Source organism: Harmonia axyridis, chromosome 3 (assembly GCF_914767665.1).
Source record: "Harmonia axyridis chromosome 3, icHarAxyr1.1, whole genome shotgun sequence".
NCBI classification, from domain to species: Eukaryota; Metazoa; Arthropoda; class Insecta; order Coleoptera; family Coccinellidae; genus Harmonia; species Harmonia axyridis.
In genome coordinates this window covers 42,588,197-42,610,894 of record NC_059503.1, presented here as the reverse complement: position 1 = coordinate 42,610,894, position 22,698 = coordinate 42,588,197, and the positions used below count along the sequence as shown (strand labels likewise).

Here is a 22,698-nt window from a genome sequence, read left to right as displayed (position 1 = left end):
TGGTGGAGAAAAATGCCAATTTATTGTCTTCATACTAATAAATTCATTGAAAGGCTTATCATGCTTGAGCTTTGACAAAATAACTTTAAATTCACATTCGGTGCCGACAAAATTGGTACCGTTGTCACTATAAATATCGGTACAAACACCCCTTCTTGACACAAATCTCGTTAAGCATTTTAAGAACGATTCCATAGAAAGATCATCAGATAGCTCGAGATGAGTTGCCTTTGAGACAAAGCATACAAAGATACATAAATAACATTTGATGATTTTTCTATTTTTAGTTTTCCCATTCTTAATGTTAAATGAACCTGCGAAATCTACGCCAGTTGTTAAGAACGATTGTTGTGGTTTCAGACGTGAATATGGAATATCTCCCATTTGATATCGACTTTTAATTGGTTTCGATCCGAAGCAAGTTACACATTTGCGTAAAACTGCTCGAACGGCGCTACGTCCGTTGATTGGCCAAAAATTTTATCTAACCGCCACAAGAGTTGCTTGAGCACCTTCATGTAGATGCATTAAGTGCTCATGTTCAATTATCAATTAAGTGTAGTTGCAAGGATGTGCTAATAGAATTTGATGTTTTTGATTGTAAGAAAGGTTGGAATACTTTAGTCTTCCTCCTACTCTGATCAAACCATTTTTATCCAAGAATGGATTCAATGATATAATTTTGCTATTTGGAGATAATTGTTTCGATTTTTGCAGTAATATCAGCTCTGAAGAAAATGAGTGTTTTTGAATAAATTTGCAAACGATAATGAGGGAATTGTCGAGTTCAGATTTTGTTAATCGACCGGAAAAAACGAGTTTCAGGAATTGAGATTTTTGAATTATTTGCAAATCGCTGACAGTAAGCTATCTCTATAGACTCTATGGAGTCTTGTAACAGAAGGAAAACGATCTATGATGCTCATATCTTGAGTTTCTTCAGTTGTGATCAGAGTAATATCAGTTTTCTTGATTTCAGGAATTTCCGATAAGGGTAATATGTTGGTTTCTGGCCGAAATGATTTTTCTTGGTATATCCAAGGAGGACCGTTCCACCATATTTTGCATTCCCTTAATTCCTTTGGATTGAGACCTCGTGATATTATATCTGCTGGATTTGATTCTGAGGAAACGTGATTCCACTGATTTTTATTCGAATACTGCTGTATTTCAGTTACCCGATTTGCAACAAAGGTTTTGAGTTAATGTGGTTCTGTATTTATCCATGCTAATGCAATACTGGAATCGGTCCAATAATGATAGTGTCCCAGTTTATTTATGTATTTATGTTCTGATTAAACTCTTATTATTATTATTATTATTATTATTTGTCTACAGGTAGTCCTAAAGATTCAAGACTTCTGAGATGCTGATTGACAGTATCAATTATATTTCTGAGTAGAATGTGCGATTCTTTTTGAACATTCTGTGAATCAGTTATGACATTCTAATGTGTTTGGATTATAACCCTTTTATTTTCATACCGCTCGCAATCGAGATCCCACGCTTTATCGTAATTTGCTTCAGACACTTCCAAGGCTGTCAAAACATTTGCAGCTTCGCCTTTAATACACGACTTTAGATACCAAAATTTTCGAATATTATTAATAGATTGGCAGTTATGTATCATTGCTTTATATTTATCAGAAAATTTAAGCCACTTTTCGTAAGCTCCATGAAACTTAAATTTAATTTTGGCGATATTGAATTTGTATTTTGTATTGTTGAATTATTAAGAATATTTTGACTGTTGGAAGGGAAGTTTCTATCGACAGATGATGTAAATTGTTTTATCAATCGTTTTGCATGGCCAACAGTTAACTAAAATAAAAGTTTTCAAGATCTTCTCTCTCGGAGAGGTGATCTTCAACTGTGGTTTTTGTATCGATTAATTCCAATTCAGTTTGAATATTATCTAATTCATTCCATAACGGTTCCAATTTTTCCAAACGTGTTTTCAATTCTTCTAAAATGCTATCGTCTGTTATGGTTTGTAAGAATTTTGAAAATCGTGTAATATGTGCTTTTATACTGCCGCGTTCGAAATGCTGAATTTCAATTTGTTCTTAGATCATTTTGACTGATGAAAATCTATACAATAATCAATTAAAAATTAAGCAAGAATAAAGGAATGGCTTACTTGAATATTGTTATAAATTAAACGCACTGTTTAATAACTAAAAGTCTTTAATAAAATATAGGAAATAACTGTGTAGTAAACACACTGACAAATATACAATAATACTCTTCAACAACGGCCAACGAGAAAAGGGAGCGAGCATGGCTTGCACATGGCCTATCTTACAATTACACAGAATAAATATACGACTGCGCATGCCGCGCATAGAAATACTACAAGACAACTTACAGTCCATTCAGGAATTATTGACATCGAAGTAGGCCATGAACGTCTAGTCGCGGCTTTATTTCTGGTTACAAAAATATTACTAAAAATTGCTATGGTTCATCATAGAAATAACCAGTTCAAATTATTTTCATCATTTTTGTATCCGAAAGATCCTGAATTTTCGAAATTACAAAGGGACGCATACAGTCATGATTTCATAAATTGAAATTCAGATTATATAACGTAAAAAATAGTGAAATTCTATCCCATTTCAAGGAAATCCAATGAAGAGATATCTACTCATGAGTCGCCCATGAAAGATCCCATTGAAGATCGTTAAAATATGCATATTCCTTTTCACCAAAGGCTCTTCACAAATTGTTGCATTACTGATGGACACTGGATACCAACCTGCTTGCAAAATTCTTATCAAATAACTCTTATGGATCATTTTAACTGTGATGTCTAAACTGGTGAAGAAAACAGAAAAAACTGGTTGATAAATTTGAATAGTGTAGCTTAGTGAATGGAAGAGCTATATCATATTAAGACAGAAATAAAATTCAAAGAATCCATTTAGTATATGAACAATTGTGACATCACAGTTGTACTGTAACTTTCAAAATTGGAACCAATTTATCAGCCGATGTGTAAATTACTTTCTTAAGTCACTATTTCTTGAAACTGTTCATGACATGAATGATTGATTAAACTTGTATGAAAAATATAGGTACTAATTGTACTCGAGTTTTCTGTTTTATATTGAAATGCTTTTATACTAGTTTCTATTAAATTACATAAATTATTTTGCCCATAACAGCTTTAACTCACTCACTAAAAGCATTATTGCATGAAATTATTTTTAATTTGTGAATTTTAAAATTTTATTGCATTCTATTATTATCTTCAAGTGGGTAAGAGGTGAAGAAATTCTTGAAGTTACTCTTCTGAATATATTTTTCGATTGAATACTCAGTAAAAATTCTATAAAGCAATTGGAATTTATTAGATTTTTGGATTACTCATTGAAGAACAAAAAACAGATATAACAATACTTAATTTCAATATAGAATATAAATAAACTATAGATGCAATGCCAAGACTTTGTTTAGCAATCCAATTATAAAATAATTCTCTCTTCATAGATTTATATAATCCTCATGATCACCACTGTCAAAACAAAACATCCAGGTGAAATCCAAATATCCAGCATTCACAATAGTGCTCCTTCTACTTATACCCTTGAATATACTTAAAAAAAATTTTTTCTTTCTAGAGTCCACTGTTGAATAATGCTGGCATTTTCAAATAACCAAGTTTCCTCCAGATAAATGAATTTCACATTTTGTTGCAAATATTCTCTGTATTCACCATAAAATCTAACTAAACTTATTATATTTTTCTGTTTATCAATAAGAATTTTCCTTTTATTAACAGTTTTGAAGTTGTAACCAATTAAGTTTATGTAATGTTGTCTTTGATTGATTAAAACCCAGATGCTTTTTGGTCAAATTTCATCCAGGCTGATATAGTGGTTGCTTTTGGCTCGGTTTCTGGTAACAATCAAATCATTCAATGATTCTTTGAAGGTGAAATCGTATTGCACAGGTTTTCTTCCACTAATAATCCAGGTTGTAATGACTTGCCTTCTTCTTTTTCAAACAGCACTGTGAGAAATACTCAAATAAACTAATCAATGTGTGTTTGAAATTGATACAACTTTTAAGTTTCAAAATTTCTTCGATCAAAACCAATAACACAAACTGAAATCTAACCTCCTGTCAATGACATTTCCAATGCCAACCCGAAATCTGCAATTCAAAATGTTACTGAATGAGCCAGTACCAACTTAAATTCGATTTTCCAAAGCCACCCGGGATGTCAATAATTCCTGAATGGACTGTATATTACTTATGTACTGGGTAAATATTTCAGCACCCCCACTTACACAGTACAAATAAAAACAAAATCACATGATGAAACTTAAGAACTACTACATATCATGAATGCCCAACATTTTTGAAAAATAATTATGTTTAACAGCAGGTAAACTTTTCGTTAAAATATCAGCTGGCATTCCATGTGTCGGTAAATGTTTCAATACAATTTGCTTTTCTGCAATAACTTGTCGAACAAAATGATGTCTGATGTCAATATGCTTTGACCTTTTATGATAGGTATCATTCGCAGATAATTTAATTGCACCTTGATTATCACTGATCAAATTCACACAAAGAGCTGTTCCCATTAGCTCGTACAATAAACCTTTTAAATAAATAGCCTCCTTTACCGCTTCAGAGATAGCCATGTACTCTGCCTCGGTACTAGAAAGCGCAACTGTTTTTTGTTTGCAACTTTGCCAGGAAACCACGGAACCACAAAATTTGAAAGCATACCCTGTGTATGATTTCCTATCAATAGAATTGTTGCCCCAATCGGCATCTACAAAGCCTACTAGTTCCATGTTTTCCTTTGAAAATCGCAAGCAATAGTGTTTAGTACCCTTTAAATATTTTAATATGCGTTTAGCATGCTTCCAATGTAGTTGACTATATGACCGATTGAATTGGCTCAAGTAGCTTACACTAAATGCAATGTCTGGCCTAGCTATAACTGCCAAATACATAAGACTCCCTAATAAATTCTGATAAGGGTACATGGAAAGTTGATCTTGATCACCATTTTCTAGACTAATATTGCATTCCATAGGTGTTTTTATAATATTACATTATGACATATTAAATTCATTCAAAATTTGGTCAATGTAAGATTCCTGATTCAATGTTAAAATACCCTGTTCCTTATCATAATTAACATTCATACCAAGACATTCTCTGACAACACCCAAATCTTTTACTTTGAATGTTTTTGCTTAATTCGTCTTTTAAATTATTAGTTTCCATTACATCATTGGAAAAAATGAAAAAATCATCCACATATAAAGTTATGACTATAAAGCTATTTTCAACCTTTTTGGAATAAAGACAAGATTCATATTGAGATTTAGTATAGCCCAATTCTAATAATACTGAATTAATTCTATCATTCCAACACTTAGCTGACTGCTTAAGACCATAAATTGCCTTATTAAGCTTCAAAACTTTACATTTATCAGATTCTGAGCATATAAAACCTTCAGGTATTTTCATAAAAACTTTTTCTGACAAATTTCCATTTAGAAAGGCTGTTTTTATGTCTAAATTTAATTTGACTGTTAATGCAAATAAAATTCTAAGAGTGGAATATCTGACTACAGGAGAGAAAGTCTCATTGTAATCAATTCCATACTTTTGTGTAAATCCCTTTGCGACTAACCTTGCTCGATATTTCACTTCTCCATCAGCACTGGACTTCCTCTTGAAAACCCATCTTGAATCGACAACAGTGACATCTCTCTCTGTTTCAACTAATTCCCATACCTGATTCTCTTCAAAAGACTGTAGTTCCTCTTCGATGGCACTTTTCCAAAAAATACTATCATAAAGCCTCTTCTTTTTTCTCTGTCTTTGAGATCTTCTAGGTTGATCGTTTGATATACCTGAAGTAGTTTCAGGTTCACTGTCGTCCAGTTCATCTGTTGGTTGACCATTTTCTTTGAAATCTTCCATTTTTGATGCGGAGACCCCCACTGAATCTGTCACCTCTTGAACTGGTTCTTCGATGTTTAGAGCAACAGTCTTCTTTATGTTCTCCATTATTGTGACATCTCGACTGATGAAAACTTTTCGGCTGTTTGGGTTATAAAGTCGGTATCCTTTGGTGTGATCATCAAATCCTACAAGGATGCATTTGACGGCCTTTTTATCCCAGTTCTCTTTTGGAACATGAGACATTGCGGTACTTCCAAATACTCGTATGCTACTAATGTCTGGCTTTTTGTTGTGCCACATTTCATATGGAGTTTTTGAAATACTAGAGGTAACTGAACGATTGATTAGGTGGCAAGCAGTTTTACTCGCTTCAGCCCAAAATTGCTTACCTAGGTTTTGGTCGAAGAGTAAACATCTTGCTCTTTCTACAATCGTCCTATTGAACCTCTCTGCCATACCATTCTGCTCTGGAGTATAACTGTTTGTCCTTTGATGAACAATACCATTGTTTTTGAGATAATTTTGGAAATCTCTACCAATGTACTCCCCTCCATTGTCTGTTCTCAGAATTTTTATTCGTTTATTCCTCTGTTTTTCTACTAGGCATCTGAACTGGTGAAACTTCTCTGAAACTTCATCCTTTTAAAAAATAGATGAAGCACATTCTTGAGTAATCATCTATGAATGTGAGAAAATACCTTGAGCCTCCTATAGATAATTTTTCATGAGGTCCACAGACATCACTATGAATAATCTCCAATACGTCACTGGCTCTACTTCCTTTTGCTGGGAACGGTAATCTATTTTGTTTTGCCTCGCAACATACCTCACAATTAGATTTCTGTATTTTTTCTCCAAGTTTGAACGGTGGCATACCTTCAACTACTTCTGGCATTTTTATTAAGAAATCCGAGTTGATGTGCCCTAGTCTCCTGTGCCATAGATCTGGTGTAACCATTGGAGCGGCCAACAATGCTGTTGAATTCTTGTTATTCAATCTCAGCTTGTATACATTGTTCTTCAAATCAGCTACTCCAACAAGAACGTTATTTTTATTAAAAATTTCACATCCTGTGTCATGGAAATTTACTCTGGCTCCGTTTCTAATTAATTGGCTAACAGAGACCAGATTCGTGGTTAGTCCTGGAATGAAGTGTACGTTTTGTAAAAGTACATTAACACTTTTTCCTCTCACCATAGTTTCCATTCTGACATCACCTGCACTTTCGACTGCAAGTTTGGCCTCATTCGCACATAATATTTCTCTTAATTCTGGCTTCCGTTTGTCAATGAGATCGTTATCACTTGCTGTAAGGTGAAAACTGGCACCGCTATCAATATACCAGTCAGTGTTGCTAAAAGAACCATTGGCAAACACGGCACTCAAAGCGTAAGTTACCTTTTTGTTTAGACACTGCGACATATAATGTCCTTTTTCCTTACATTTGAAGCATGTGATATTACTACGATCCTTTTTGTTTACGTTATTCTCAAATCTTTGGTTATTCTCATTGACGTACGACCTACTGTTCGCTGCTTCTTCCGCCATCTCTGGACCACCTCTGGAACTGTTTCCCTTTTCGTGCGTTACTTTTAGCAGAAAACGCTTCTCCATGCCCCTGGCTACCGCCATCTGCGTGCATATCGAGCAATTTCGATTTAATGGCATCTGTTGTTATTTTAATACCAGAGTGTTCAACAGCCATAATCATCGGTGAATATTTCGGGGGTAAGCCTGCCAAGAGTAATGATCCGACCCATTCATCATCAATGTTGAAGCCCGTTCTTTTCAACTTTTGCGATGTTTCGGCGACTTGAGTTATGTAACTCTCCATAGAATCATGGTTCTCCAATCTGGCTGATATTAAAGTCCTTAAAAGCCCGATCTTTCTGGTAAAACCGCTATCGTCGTACAGATTTTTATGTTTCGTCCATACTTCTTTAGGAGTTTTTGCATCTCTCACGTGGGTGTAAAGCGATGGTTCCATTGTCAATATTAATTTTGCCTTTGCTTTGGCTAATAAAACGGAGTCCAATTCACTGCCATCAACGCACTTATCCAGCCCTTCGAGTACTAGCACGTTTTCAATGGCGAATACCCATTCCTGGTAATTTTCGCGTCCGTTTAGCTTTGGCACACTGGCGAAATAATTAACTGCTGCCATCTTGAATTATTGTTCGTCTGTTTCACAACACTATTTCACAATATATATAAATGTACTTACGTAGTGGAACGTTCCCGACCGATAAACTATTATAAAAAGGGCACATAACCTGTTATAAATTAAACGCACTGTTTAATAACTAAAAGTCTTTAATAAAATATAGGAAATAACTGTGTAGTAAACACACTGACAAATATACAATAATACTCTTCAACAACGGCCAACGAGAAAAGGGAGCGAGCATGGCTTGCACATGGCCTATCTTACAATTACACAGAATAAATATACGACTGCGCATGCCGCACATAGAAATACTACAAGACAACTTATATTACTTATGTACTGGGTAAATATTTCAACAAATATCTCAATGATAATTGATAACTGAGATTTATCGGTCGGTTATAGATCGGCTTGTCCAAACTGTTGCTACGCCACTGACTACCGCATCTGCCGACGTGTTGAATGTCGTACCTGTTAATGCTGAATGGTTTTGCTGCTTATTTGAAACTCCAACGAAAGTTAACAATGGAAATTGTTGATGATGCTTGATCCGAGAACCTGAATTGTGTCGAGTGACTTTGGCTTGGTTACGCTTGGTTCACATCGGGCTCGAAGCGGCCATGTTCGATCTCGTGAGCTTTTTCACTCGATTTACTGGTGGATTTGTTTGTATAACTAACTTTCGTGGGGTAATAATCTGGATTGACACTAATAACACACTGTTTGAGTTATATAATAATAATAACCGTCTTTATTAGGCGAAAGTATATTAAATTATTATTATGATTATATTAGATTGTAGAATACATATAAATAGGTAAATTAAGATTTTAAAATGAATAATTATTAGTGATGCTGTTAAGCTGTATAGTACGCTTTAATAAGAACTGACTTAGACTGAGCTTTTGGGGTGATTCTTCAAGCTCAAGGCATGCTGATTATGCGCATGGCATAAATTTGAAATCGATAGGAATCAATACAGATAGCAGCAGTCTTTAGTGGGATACCTAATGATTTTTGTCATTATAATGGGAATGTGGGTTGAGGTCCTTATACTGTGACTAACAAGTAGTTCACGGTCAAGGAAAAATAAGGGAATTAAAAGAAAGGTATAACACTTATTCAATTTATTTCAACCCACTTAGATTGTACGAAGAAGATGATATTTTTGTTTTATCGTTTTCGAGTGTCGCTTAAGTCGTTGCGGCTCGGTTGCAGGTACTTTTTCGCCGGTCTCGGGAACAGATGTTGAAATCTTCGCTCTTTTCGTTGTCGGAGGTATTTCGGTGCAAGTGTTGCACATATGTTGTAGATGTAGATTCTCGGAGACTGGACTGAACTCGATGGAATTGTTCTTAGAACTTAGAAATTATTTCTCTTTTGAAGTCAGGCTACTAGACTGTTACTGCTCCATCTCGATATAATTCACCTGTGGTGAGCTATTTTGATCTGCTCCAGCAGGTGGCAATATGCCACTCAGAAAGTTTGTGTAATCATTACACAGTCTCTATGCCAGCAAGGGTTTGGCTTCAACACACACTCCCTAGGGAAGTGCCATCTTTCCTAGGGGCTTTTCCATCGTGGTCGCAAGCCTTCCTTATAAGAGGGTTTGCGTGATTTTCCATTTTAATGAAGGTCTTCACGCTCAGATCTTTCAGATGATCGTCTAGAAATGGTATTTGCAGATCTTCATGTATCCGTACGTTGCGGCGTATCCCCAAGTCGGACATGCGTAAGACATGATCGGCCGAATGGTTGACTTATAAAGCTTGTTGGAAAGACACATTTTGCTGCTTTTGCAAAGTAGCGGTTGCAACGCTGCCGCTGCTGTATATTCCTTCGTCACAGCTGATGTGACATGTTGGTTCAAAGTGAGCTTCTTGTCAAGTATCAATCCCAGATACTTGGCCTCGTTTTTCCATTCGATCCTCCTACCGAACATTACGACGTTTCCGACGGGATCTTTTTTCTTTCGGCTGAAAAGAACTGCTTCGCTCTTCTCAGGGTTTATTTTAATTTTCCATCGAACAAACCAAGATTGGAGTTTGCAGACGGCTTCTTGTAGGTACTTCGTTGCCATTTTGGGACAACAAGAACTGGCAAGAATGGCGGTGTCGTCAGCGTACAGTGCCATGGGGGTTTTCACCGTTTTTGGCATGTCGGATACATAAATTGTGAATAATATTGGAGACAGCAGAGATCCTTGCGGAACTCCGGCTGAAAGAGAACTCTCTGAAGACAATACTCCGTCAACTCTGGCTCCAAACTTAATGCAGAGAATGCAGGTAAGAAGCTAAAAGTTGGACCATGACCTGCCGCAAGCAGTTTGTATAGCAGTCCTTCGTGTCATACTTTATTAAATTTTTTGGCTACATCCAAGAGCACAGCACCTGTGACTTGTTTGCGGTTATATCCATCCTTGATTTGTTCCACTACTCGGAGCACTTGTTGCACAGTGGAATGTTGGCTTTGGAAACCGAATTGTTTCAACTGTATAATCTTCTTTTCTTCCGTTATTGTCTTCAATCTTTTCAGAATGACCGCCTCCGTAATCTTCCCTATGCACGGGAGAAGACTGATCGGACGGTAGTTCTGCGGAAATTTAACATCTTTGCCAGCCTTGTGGATTGAAACCAGAATGTACAAATTATGATACATTAAAATATCTATATAAAATGAAACAAGAAAAAAGAAATACATACTGTCTGCAAAAGGGATACGACAGTATAAACTGAGTATGAGTTAGTTCCCAAGAACTATGTTGGTAATTTTTTTTCATGTTTATAGTGAATAAACATTATATTATTAAATTTCACAGAAAAATCAACCATATATGCACCGCACACATATATATTGAATTTAAAATAGAGTAACCACAAAAAAAAAATCATCAAGTGAAGCCAAACATAATAAAACAGAGAAAAAAAAACTAAAAAAAAATGGCCGTGATGCGTACCCATACCTTCACAGAATCAACCATGGAATGTATCATCCAACAAAAACCTCCCATATCTTCTCTTAAAGGAAGGTAAACTATAAGACTTCAAGGGGAGAGGCAGATCATTATATTCTTCATATATATTGCACGTGAACGACCTGGTAAAAATAGTTGTAAAATGAGGAGCCGGAGCGAGCAGTCCTCGATGTCGAAGGTTCAAAGTATGAACATCAGAGCGGTATCTTATTCTTTATAAAGATATGGAGGGGTCTTAAAGAGAATAATTGATTGAAACAGTGAAACTTTCTACGTTTTTCCATATCCAGCCAATTGCAATCAGAGAGCTTATGTATGACCGGTCAGTGGCGTACCCAAGGGGGGGATAAGGGGGATATATCCCCCCCCAGAAGGAATATCCATTATATGTAACAACCTTATATATCACAATCTTATTATGAGTAAGCAAAATTTTTTGGAAAACTTTTTCAAAAGAAGGAAAAATTGAATTTTTTCTTTCTTTATCCCCCCCCCCCCCCCCAAGGCTTATGTCTAGGTACGCCACTGTGACCGGTTGATAATTCCTAACTCCGTATGTATATCTCAAGCATGATCTCTGAATCATCTATATTTTTCTCTTGAATTTGCTCGTAAGACATGGGCCGTAAACCGCATAGCAAAAACGTAACCTTCAACTTAGTTGTGAGATAATGACGATGAGGGTACAAACTTTTCAGACTAGCGTACGCCCTCTGAATGCACTTCGTAACATGCTCCTTGAATCTCGAGTCCGCGTCAATCAGAACACCCAAACTTCTTGCAGCAGTCTCGCAAGGTAGTATTACATCACGCAATACAATATTCAACCTGCTTTGGAGCTGCTATCTATGCTTACCAAACGTAATTAATTTTGTTTTTGCCCTTCAGATCAAGATGATGCTTGCGTGAATCATAAGCCAGCTCTCTAGATCGTCGTTAATCCTAGCACATGCCTGATCCACCTCAGAGGACAAAAATTTGTGTAGCAACTGTTTGTCATCGGCGTAGCTGAAGTCGATACAACATTATAACCTACATACAAAAAAGTTACGGACCAAGTACGGAGCCCTGTGGTACGCCACAGAAAACAGTTCCCTCATCTGAACAACCCTTATGCGTTTCTACATATTGAGATCGATATGTTAAATAGCTGCGAATAAACTCGACCGCAGATTCGGAGAATCCCACATGCTGGAGTATTGCAATTAGAGATGAGCGATACCGTGATTTCTAGATCACGTTGTGAAACGTTCCTGTTCCTTTATGATATCAGTGAAATTAAACGGTGACGGTGATCACCGTTTAGGTATCGTATTCGGTTAGAGTCCGTTCCCCGTTCCGCAGCACTGGGAGTGGGGTCACCCCACTACCAGTGCTGTACGTAGAGATGAGCGATATTTCACGAACTGTGATTTAATCACTGATATCAGACTGTCACAGGTAGTCACAGTTCCGCAAAACGAATACAGAGCGTGACGGGATCACTGTTTGAACATTTCACAGATATTTTCAGGGCGTATCAACGTCCGTGGCAATCGTAAATTATGAAGCCCGCCTGATGTTTTTATTGCTTCGGAACCTTTGTCGGCAACTTCGCAGGCTTTGAGAAGTATTTTTGTAGGACTTGTTGAATTATAATACTTGCTACAAAGAAATAATAACTACTGAATTACTACATAATTGGTACTGTATTCTGTATTATAAAAAATAAATGAAAACACGTTAGAGACGTTAGGTATGGTTTTTCTATTGACAAACTTTCTTCGAATCGTCGGTATCTTTGAGGGGGGCTGCAGCCCCTGATGCCCCTCTTCTAGCTGCTAGTGGATTTGAATTTGATATTATTTCACAGTTTCTATTTAAAATCAATATTACTTGAATGTTCGGCTTGCGATTTACGTCATTCTTCCGAAAATTTATCTGCGGAACTACGAAGAGTGACTAGGGAATGGGGTATTGAAAGGAAAGTGATATTTGCAGTATCAGATAATGCTGCGAACATCCAAAAAGCAATTCAAGACATAGGATGGAAACATATTGGCTGTCTAGCGCACACAATAAATTTGCTAGTGAAAGATGGGCTCAAAAATGAGGACATCCAAAAAACTATTGATAAAGTTCGGGGAATAGTTAAGCATTTTAAAAAAAGTAACATTTCATCCCAAAAATTAATAAAATATCAAGAAAACGTGGGAAAAACGCCCTTAAAATTAATATTGGAAGTTCCGACCCGATGGAATTCCACGTTTAGCATGCTAGAAAGGTTTATATTTTTAGAAGAAGCTGTGAAAAGTACTGTAGCCATTATTGAAAAAGAACTGCCTGTACTTACAGCTACAGAGTGGAACATTATAAAGGAACTGTGTCTGATATTAAAACCTTTTGAAGAAGCCACAAAATCTCTGAGTGGAGAAAATTATTGCACCTCTTCGTTAGTGATCCCCATTTGTAATGGATTGAAGAATATTTTGGAAGAGTTACTGAGGAAAAAGTTATCGGAAACTGTGACGAATGTAGTGCAACGACTTCGAGGCAGTTTTCAGGAACGTTTAGGAAATGTGGAAAACAATAACACATTAGCAGTGAGTACTTTTCTTGATCCCAAATTCAAACAATTTGCATTTTCGAATCCTTCCATGGCTGAAAATACGAAAGAAAATATAATGAAAATGATTGTAGAAAAAATCTCCGAAGAGTCAAGTGAGTTATATCCAAGTAGCGCAGCAAAAGAATCAAACGATAAACCCATGGAAGAAATCGGGAATGTGAATTCTATGTCTATTTGGGGTACTTTCGACAAAACCATTGCTTCTGTACAACCTAAAGGCACACACAATTCTCGTGCAATTATTGAAATACAGGGATACATTGAAGAGGGTGTTATATCTCGCCATCAGAATTCACTCTTGTGGTGGAAAAATCACAAAGAAAGGTTACCGTATTTATCTAAAATCGCACAAGATCAATTATGCACTCTAGCAACATCAGTTCCGTGCGAAAGATTATTTTCGAAAGCCGGAAATATATTGACAGAACGTCGAAGCAGACTTAATAATAAAAAAACCCAAATGATTCTCTTCCTCAATAGCAATTTGTCGTTGGTAGAGAATGAATAAGAATCATTATTATTAAATAAATATATGAATATATGCATATGGCTTATTATTTATTATTCCATGTCCTAAAAATCATACCTTTTCATTTAGAGATTTCACAATTCTTTGATTAGCTCAAAAATTAATAGAAAATATCAAATATATTTAGAAAATTTAATTATTCAATAACTGGTTTTACTATATTTTTGTACATTTCTGATTGTTACTTCTTCTGTTTTTCTCTAATTTTATTGCAGTATCAGCTACTTAATATTATCAATATATATTCACATGTGAATTATTGTATGTGTAGGTATTATTTATTTTTCGATGTCCAAAATTATTCATATCCATATTCTACAAATCTGTTACCTCTAAAGAATTAACAGAAAGACAAAAGAGCTAAGGTTCGGGTGATCTATACACATAATAATAACGAGCACGGTCCGTGCTTGCTTAGCGCTTTTATGATATCAGTATCAGTGAAATTAAAGCGTGACGTGATCACCGTTTAGGTATCGGATTCGTTTAGCGAACGTTCCGTACAGCACTGGTAGTGGGGTGACCCCACTCCCAGTGCTGCGGAACAGGGAACGGAACGGACTCTAACCGAATACGATACCTAAACGGTGATCACCGTCACAGTTTAATTTCACTGATATCATAAAGGAACAGGAACGTTTCACAACGTGATCTGGAAATCACGGTATCGCTCATCTCTAGCTGTACGGAACGTTCGCTAACCGAATCCGATACCTAAACGGTGATCACGCTTTAATTTCACTGATATCATAAAGGAACAGGAACGTTCACGTTTCACAACGCTGAGCACGGACCGTGCTTGTTATTATTATTTGTATGAATCACCCAAAACTCAGCTCTTTTGTCTTTCTGTTAATTCTTTAGAGGTAACAGATTTGTGGAATATGGATATGAATAATTTTGGACATCGAAAAATAAATAATACCTACAAATACAATAATTCACATGTGAATATATATTGATAATATTGAATGGCTGATACTGCATCAAATAAAATAAGAGAAAAACAGAAAAAGTAACAATCAGAAATGTACAAAATATAGTAAAACCAGTTATTGAATAATTAAATTTCCTAAATATATCTGATATTTTCTATTAATTTCTGAGCTAATCAAAGAATTGTGAAATCTCTAAATGAAAAGGTATGATTTTTATGACATCGAATAATAAATAATTAGCCATATGCATATATTCAGACGTTTATTTATTTAATAATAATGATGAGTAATCAACCTCCAAACAGAATACACTCATTTTATAATTGTATATATCGAAATAGTTAAGGGGCTAATACTGTAACAAAAAATGAGAGAAAAATTAAAAATTTCACAACAAAAAACTAAGAAATGGGTAGTTAAAACAGTCCCTAAATAATCGAATTTCCCAACTATATTTGATGAATTTTTCGAGAGAAAAATACAATTATTCCTATTCATTCTCCACCAACGACAATTACAATTGAGGAAGAGAATCATTTGAGTTTTTTTATTAGTTAGCCTGCTTGGACGTTCTGTTATTTGTCCGGATTTCGAAAACAATCGTTCGCACGGAACTTATGTGGCTAGAGTGCATCAGTAGTAACTGCCGACAAAGGTTCCGAAGCAATAAAAACATCAGGCTGGCAGGCTGGCTTCATAATTTACGATTGCACGGACGTTGATAAACCCTGAAAATTACGCAATGACATAAAAACATTACAAGTTAAAAGAAGATTTTTTAGTGAAACAAATAAGACCCTTTTTCTCAGTAAAATTGTAGAAGAGACATGGTATAATGTTTACCTCATTGAGAAGTCTGATGTGAATGAACAATGGCGTGTGTTCATTAATCAATTTCTCAATATATTCAACGAATGTTTTCCCCTAAAACCGATTAATAAAAATAAGAAACACCAATATAATAATAATAACACCCAACTTAATGAAATTAAAGCAAAACTAGACATACTATTTGTGATTTCTAATAATGATATAAAATATAAAAGTCAATATATTGCGTTAAAGAAAGAATATGACAGTTTGTTGAAATTAGAAAGAAATCTAGAATATGAACAAAGAATTAAAAAATCAAACTGCAAAATTAAATCAATGTGGGCTATTTGTAGTGAACTGACAGGAAAAAATGTTCATCAGGTCAACTCATTTAGTGAAAATTCAATACAGTTAGCAGAAAATTTCAATCAATACCTCATAAAAATAGTAAAAGATGTTCAATTTGATCAGGTTTCAGGAAATTTTTCCCTCTTGATACCGGACGCTAATCAATCAATGTTTTTGAGACCTGTGAGTGTTGATGAGCTCATAGAATTAGGAAGTCAGCTGAAAAACAAATATTGTAGTGGATATGACGGCATTCCGACTAATATTGTTAAATTTGCCATTAAAGAGCTAGCAGAAGTGCTATGTTATATAATAAATAATTCTATGAGATTCTCAATATTCCCAGATCAATTGAAACTGGCGTCAATCAAACCGATTTTTAAAAAAGGAAACCCGGATGACCTTGGTAATTACAGGCCAATAAGTTTATTACCGGCATTTTCCAGGATTTTCGAGCTTGTTATGTGTTCCAGACTGATTACTTATATGATTGAAAATAATCTTTTTTCTCGATTCCAACACGGTTATCTGAGAGGGCGATCAACAAATACGGCCATTTACCAATTCGTGAACACAATTTTAGATAATTTAGAAAATAAAAATTTAGCCTTGGGCATTTTTATTGATTTGAGAAAGGCTTTTGACTGCGTTGATCATAATATTTTGCTTCAGAAACTACAAAAATACGGAATAAGAGGTAAAGCGTATGAATGGATAAAATCATTCCTTTTCGGTAGGCAACAACAGGTTGTTATAAATAATATAAAATCTAAAATCACAGACGTCGACATAGGAATAGCACAAGGAAGTATGATAGGTCCTATTCTTTTTATTATTTATATAAATGACCTCCCATTATCATTGAACAATTATTCTATAACGAATTATGTCGATGATACCAATGTTTTAATTAACGCAAAGAATATCAATGAAATGAATGATAGAGTAGAAGAGTGCTTTTTAAAAATTAGTGAATGGTTTTCCATGAATAAATTATCCATAAATGAGTCTAAGACAAATGTTATACTATTTCGCACGAAACAGTCGCCAATTATTCCAAACAACATCACTCTTGGTAATAATGTAATAATGCCTGTATCACATACAAAGTTTTTAGGTGTCCAAATTGAGGAATTCTTGAACTGGGACATTCATGTAAATAAAATGTGTTTAAAATTAGCTTCCATTGGCTATGGAATTAGAATTGTTACTCATTACATGAATGAAGAAACACTTAAAATCTTATATTATGCAAATTTTGAGTCGATTTTGAGATATGGAATCATTTTCTGGGGAAGTAGTTCTGCAATCCAGTCAGTTTTTGTTTCACAAAAAAGAGTAATTAGAACCATATTCAAGATGGGGTATAGGGATTCATGTAGAGGTAAATTTAAAGATAAAAATATTTTGACAGTTTATGGTTTATACATATATGAATGTTTAATTTTTGTTTTTAAAAATGAGGATGGATTCAATGTTGGGGGAACACATAATTATAATACAAGAACGAAAGATTTAATTTATCCCCAACATAGATTATCTATTTTAGAAAACGGACCTTATTATATGGGCATAAAATTTTATAATATAAGTTACCTGATAACTTAAAGAACTGTTACAATTTAGGAAAATTCAAAAGGTTCATAAAGAATATATTAATTGAATTGGAACCATATTCTTTATGCGATTATTTCAGATGTGAGAATTTAGTTTAGTTTATTTATGCAATTGTGACGTCATTTCATTTTTTATGTATATACTATATGTAAAATTTGGAAATAAAGATAATTGTTATTGTTATTGTTATTGACGTCGTGAATACGACTCTCGTCTTTGGATAAGTGGACGAGGACCAGGGGAGTTGGCTTCCTGTCTTTTCCACTCTTCATTCTGAAGACTCCCGTTGGATGGAAGCCTTGTTTTTTTAGATCCTCTAGAACGATTGACATTTCAACCGTTTCGAGGATGCCTCTTAGTACCACTTTCAGTACCTTCTCCTCCGGGAGTTGGTATGAGTGGTACGGCAAATCTTTTTGATCAAGGATTTTAATAATCCTTCTTCAATCGTCTGGTTCAGCAGGTTGGATTCTGATGCCATTTCAAATGTTCTGAATTTTCAGAACATTAATTTGACACTCCTTCATAAATTTTATGAGTTGTGACCAATTTTCCTTTGTCCGCAGGATAATTGGCGACACTCTACATTTTCTTGGTACTAAATCTACCGGTTTGGGATCTTCCGGGGATTCGGTCTTCCTCCTCTTTTTCCTTGAGACGAGTTGGAATTCCTCTTCTTCGTCGGAGACTAATCCAACGATAGTCTCTTTATTGTTCGGCAGAATTGGCTGATCGACTTCCATGTCGATAGCGGCTTCGTCATTGGCCAAGCTTGCTCCAAAGCGGGCGTGGCCTAATTTTTTGTATTGCATAAGCCTCGCTTCGAACTCAGCGTTTCTCTGTTTGAGTACAGCCACAGTCGCACTCAACTCTCCGATTTCACCCATGAAGCCCAAAATGTCTTCATTGGTTATCGGTCTGGTAGGTTTCCTCTCCATCTTGAAAATCTTCAAAATTATATTCGGAAAACACACAAAATTATTTTACTATTTCGAGCTATAATGGAACATTGGGGACCACTACACTCAAAAACTTCTTTTTAACAACACACTACAATACTAAAAAGTACTGAAAAACAACTACTGAAAAAGCCGCAACGGCTACAGTACTGAAAAGTACTAAGAAACTACTATTAAAAAGTCGTAACGGAAATATACATTCAAAATACTCACGTACCAAGTATTTACCACGTATTCTCCCTCCCACACTTTGCGCACCTCGTTGCGCAACTTTCACTCTACAACGTCTAATACTCAACAATTTTTCATTACTTAGAACTAAGAACTTCTTCCTCTTTTGCAGTCCGGCTATTAGCCTTTTACTGCTCCTTCTCAATATAATTCACCTCTGATGAGCTATTTCGATCTGCTCTAGCAGGTGGCAATATGCCACTCGGAAAGTTTGTGTAATCATTACACAATCTCTGTGCCAGTAAGGATTTGGCTTTAACACAGGAAAGTGCCATCTTCGGTCGTTTGTGTTTTCTAGGAGCTTTTTCATCGTTGTCACAAGCCTGCCTTATAAGAGATTTCGCGTTATTTTCCATTTTAATGAAGGCCTTCACGCTCAGATCTATTAGATGGTCGTCTAGGAATGGTATTTGCAGGTATTCATGTATCCGTACGTTGCTGACGAACCAAGGTGCTTTTACGGCTCGTCTTAGAATCGTATTCTTCACGACTTGAATTCTCTACAGATGCGTCTTTGCGGCGTATCCCCAAGCCGGACAAGCGTAAGATATGATCGGCCGAATGATTGACTCATAAAGAAGAAAGAAGCTTGTTGGAAAGAAACATTTTGCTGCTTTTGCAAAGTAGCGGTTGCAATGCTGCCGCTGCTGTCTTCTCCTTCGTCACAGCTGATGTAACGTGTTGGTTCCAAGTGAGCTTCTTGTCAAGTATCACTCCCAGATACTTGGCCTCGTTTTTCCATTCGATCCTCCAACCGAACATTACGACGTGTCCGACGGGATCTTTTTTCTTTCGGCTGAAAAGAACTGCTTCGCTCTTCCCAGGGTTTACTGCAATTTTCCATCGAGCAAACCAAGATTGAAGTTTGCAGACGGCTTCTTGTAGGTACTTCGTTGCCATTTTGGGACACCAAGAACTGGCAAGAATGGCGGTGTCCTCAGCGTACAGTGCCATGGAGGTTTTCACCGTTTTTGGCATGTCGGAATAATATTGGAGACAGCAGAGATCCTTGCGGAACACCGGCTGAAAGAGACCTCTCTGAAGACAATACTCCGTCAACTCTGGCTCTAAACTTGCGAGAATGCATGTAAGAAGGTAAAAGGACCATGGAGAGTGGGAAACCTGCCGCAAGCAGTTTTATAGTAGAGTTTTGTGCCGTACTTAATCAAATGCTTTGGCTACATTTGGATGTAGCCAAAGCATTTGATTTGTTTGCGGTTATATCCATCCGTGATTTGTTCCACTATTCGGAGCACTTGTTGCACAGTGGAATGTTGGCTTTGAAAACCGAACAGAAAATAACTCTTATTTCTCCACACCACTCTTGACCACGAATTTTAATGAACACTCGTTACAATCAAATGCTGTCAGGCCCAAAAATTTACCGGTGTGAACTTGGCAGACCGTTTCCAGCAGACTGTTTGACGGAAACACCTGAAGGCAGTGACCAGTGGCGTGCAGCCTAATAATGATTGTTTTATAGAAATATCCACGAATTCGGATATTAATTTCGAACGTGGGTTCCCTATAGTATTGAGAGTTGAAGGAAATATTGACTTTCTATAGACCGTGGGATATTTTGTCAATTCTTATACTCAAATTATCATGCGTCTAATTAAAAAAATTTATATCTCCGGAGGCTCCGCATCAGAACCTAACCATATGTAGTGATGCGAATACACATTGAAAAAATTATCAACTTCTTTTGGGATCCAGGGTAGTTTTTTCAACCCTTATACAGGGTGAGTCTTTGACTTGTACATATATTTTAACCGAAGATTCCTGAGGTCAAAAGAAACACTTTTTTCCTTTATAGTTTTTTCCGATTCGGCCCAGCTACAAAGGCTGTTGAAAATCGATAAAAAAATTGTGATTTTCGGCTATATCTCGTAAATGATTCTATCGAAGGAAATGATTTTTGGAATATAGCTTTTCCTTGATGTAATACATCTTCTCCGAACATAAGATTCCCTACGCGCCTTTCAATTTCTTCATTATGAACATTATATCCCATAAAATACCAGAAATTCGAAGAACCCAACTCCTAAAAGTAGTTTGAACATTCATTGAAGATTTGGCTAATTTGAGAAATGAATGTATTCCTCATATTTTCTCGTACAAAGCGCTGTTTTCGAGTAACTTGATCTTAAAAAAAAATTATCTGTGAGTGTTCCGAGGACAGTGTCCGAGGACCGCAATGTGCGTTCGAAATGTCGATGTTCATGTGTCCTGCAGTTCGCATGTTGACGCGCAATTAGCTGCGTTCTTCATCGACCCACGAGCCAAGTGATCCACCGTTCAGGGTAATCTTTTATGTTCGATTTCTCGGTACTAGTCGCAATAGACTCTCCCTCGAAATACGAGACGCCAACTGCGAACCTCCTCGAATGCCATTCCAATGACTGAGACGACCGCACTGAAGGGTCAATACGTCAGTCGATCGGCGCAAAATCTTCGGTTCATCTAGTTTGCGTACTAATCTAGTGACAATTATCGTAAAAAATTCGGACGGAGACAAACGTCGCAGACAATCAATATATCACTGGTGATTTTAATATCAATATACTTTCTTGTAATTTAGAAACACAAAAATTCATTTCACTTCTGGAAGGTTATAATGCCAGTCTAACTATTTTTGAAACAACTCGTATAACACCAATTTCTTCGACCTGCATTGATAATGTTATCACAAATTTGAAAGACTACGAAACTGCTGTAATCCAATCTCATTTGTCTGACCACACCTCCCAACAATTTTCATTCACAATTTCAGATACTGCTTCTAAAATTACCTCAAAACAAATTCGATTGATCAATGAATCGACTATGCAAACGTTCCTGGAATTGCTTTCTGCTGAAAATTGGAACGATCACTCAATTATTCAAAACAATATTAATGTGGATTATCTTTGCGATAGATTTTTCGAAAGATATGTATCTATATTCGATAGAGCTTTTCCCCTTGTTAACATCAAAGTAAAGAATTTCCACAAAAGATATGTTGATAGATCTCCAGAGATAATGAATATCAAATACCGACTAGACTATCTAAACACAGTGTCTCTGTTTCGCCAAGAATATTCAGGTCTATATAGAGAAACCAAGAAATTGTATGACAAAAGCCTCAAAATTAATAAAACTCATTTTATCAGAGATTAAATAATGAATTCAAGTAATAAAAATAAAACAGTTTGGAATCTAATCAACCAAATAGCTGGCCGCAAAACTAAAAGTAATGGACATATAACATCTGACAATCCTCAACATCTGAATCTGAATCATTCAACAAATATTTCATAGATATATCTAAGACGTTGAAAACACAGACTTCCACTAATTTCACTTCTGTTTCAGAAATTCGTCCGATTAGTCAAAAATTACGATCCTTTTATCTGTTCGAAATTTCTGCAGAAGGGGTTATCAAAACTGTCAGTAAAATGGAAAATAAAAGCTCCTTTGGCTATGACGGAATACCGACTGTCATAAAAAATCCATCAGGATCATCGCGGAGCCCTTAGCTCATATAGTTTACATGGCGTCTAAAGAAGGTGTGTTTCCACAATCTCTGAAAATAGC

At 35.9% G+C, this 22,698-nt stretch overlaps 1 protein-coding gene and 1 pseudogene across 1 annotated transcript; one reads left to right on the top strand and one right to left on the bottom strand.

Annotated features, from left to right (window-relative positions):
- Window positions 1-12,937: 12,937 nt before the first annotated feature.
- Window positions 12,938-14,232, top strand: LOC123674944 (E3 SUMO-protein ligase ZBED1-like). Its single transcript, XM_045610126.1, has one exon. The coding sequence runs from the start codon at window positions 13,332-13,334 to the stop codon at window positions 14,193-14,195; it is 864 nt and encodes a 287-aa protein (XP_045466082.1). The 5' UTR covers window positions 12,938-13,331; the 3' UTR covers window positions 14,196-14,232.
- Window positions 14,233-21,273: 7,041 nt separating this feature from the next.
- On the bottom strand, window positions 21,274-21,428 carry LOC123677223 (annotated as a pseudogene).
- Window positions 21,429-22,698: the final 1,270 nt, after the last annotated feature.

Coding starts and splice junctions, on each gene's coding strand:
- LOC123674944 (XM_045610126.1), top strand. CDS start 13,332: ATGCTAGAAAGGTTTATATTTTTAGAAGAAGCTGTGAAAAGTACTGTA.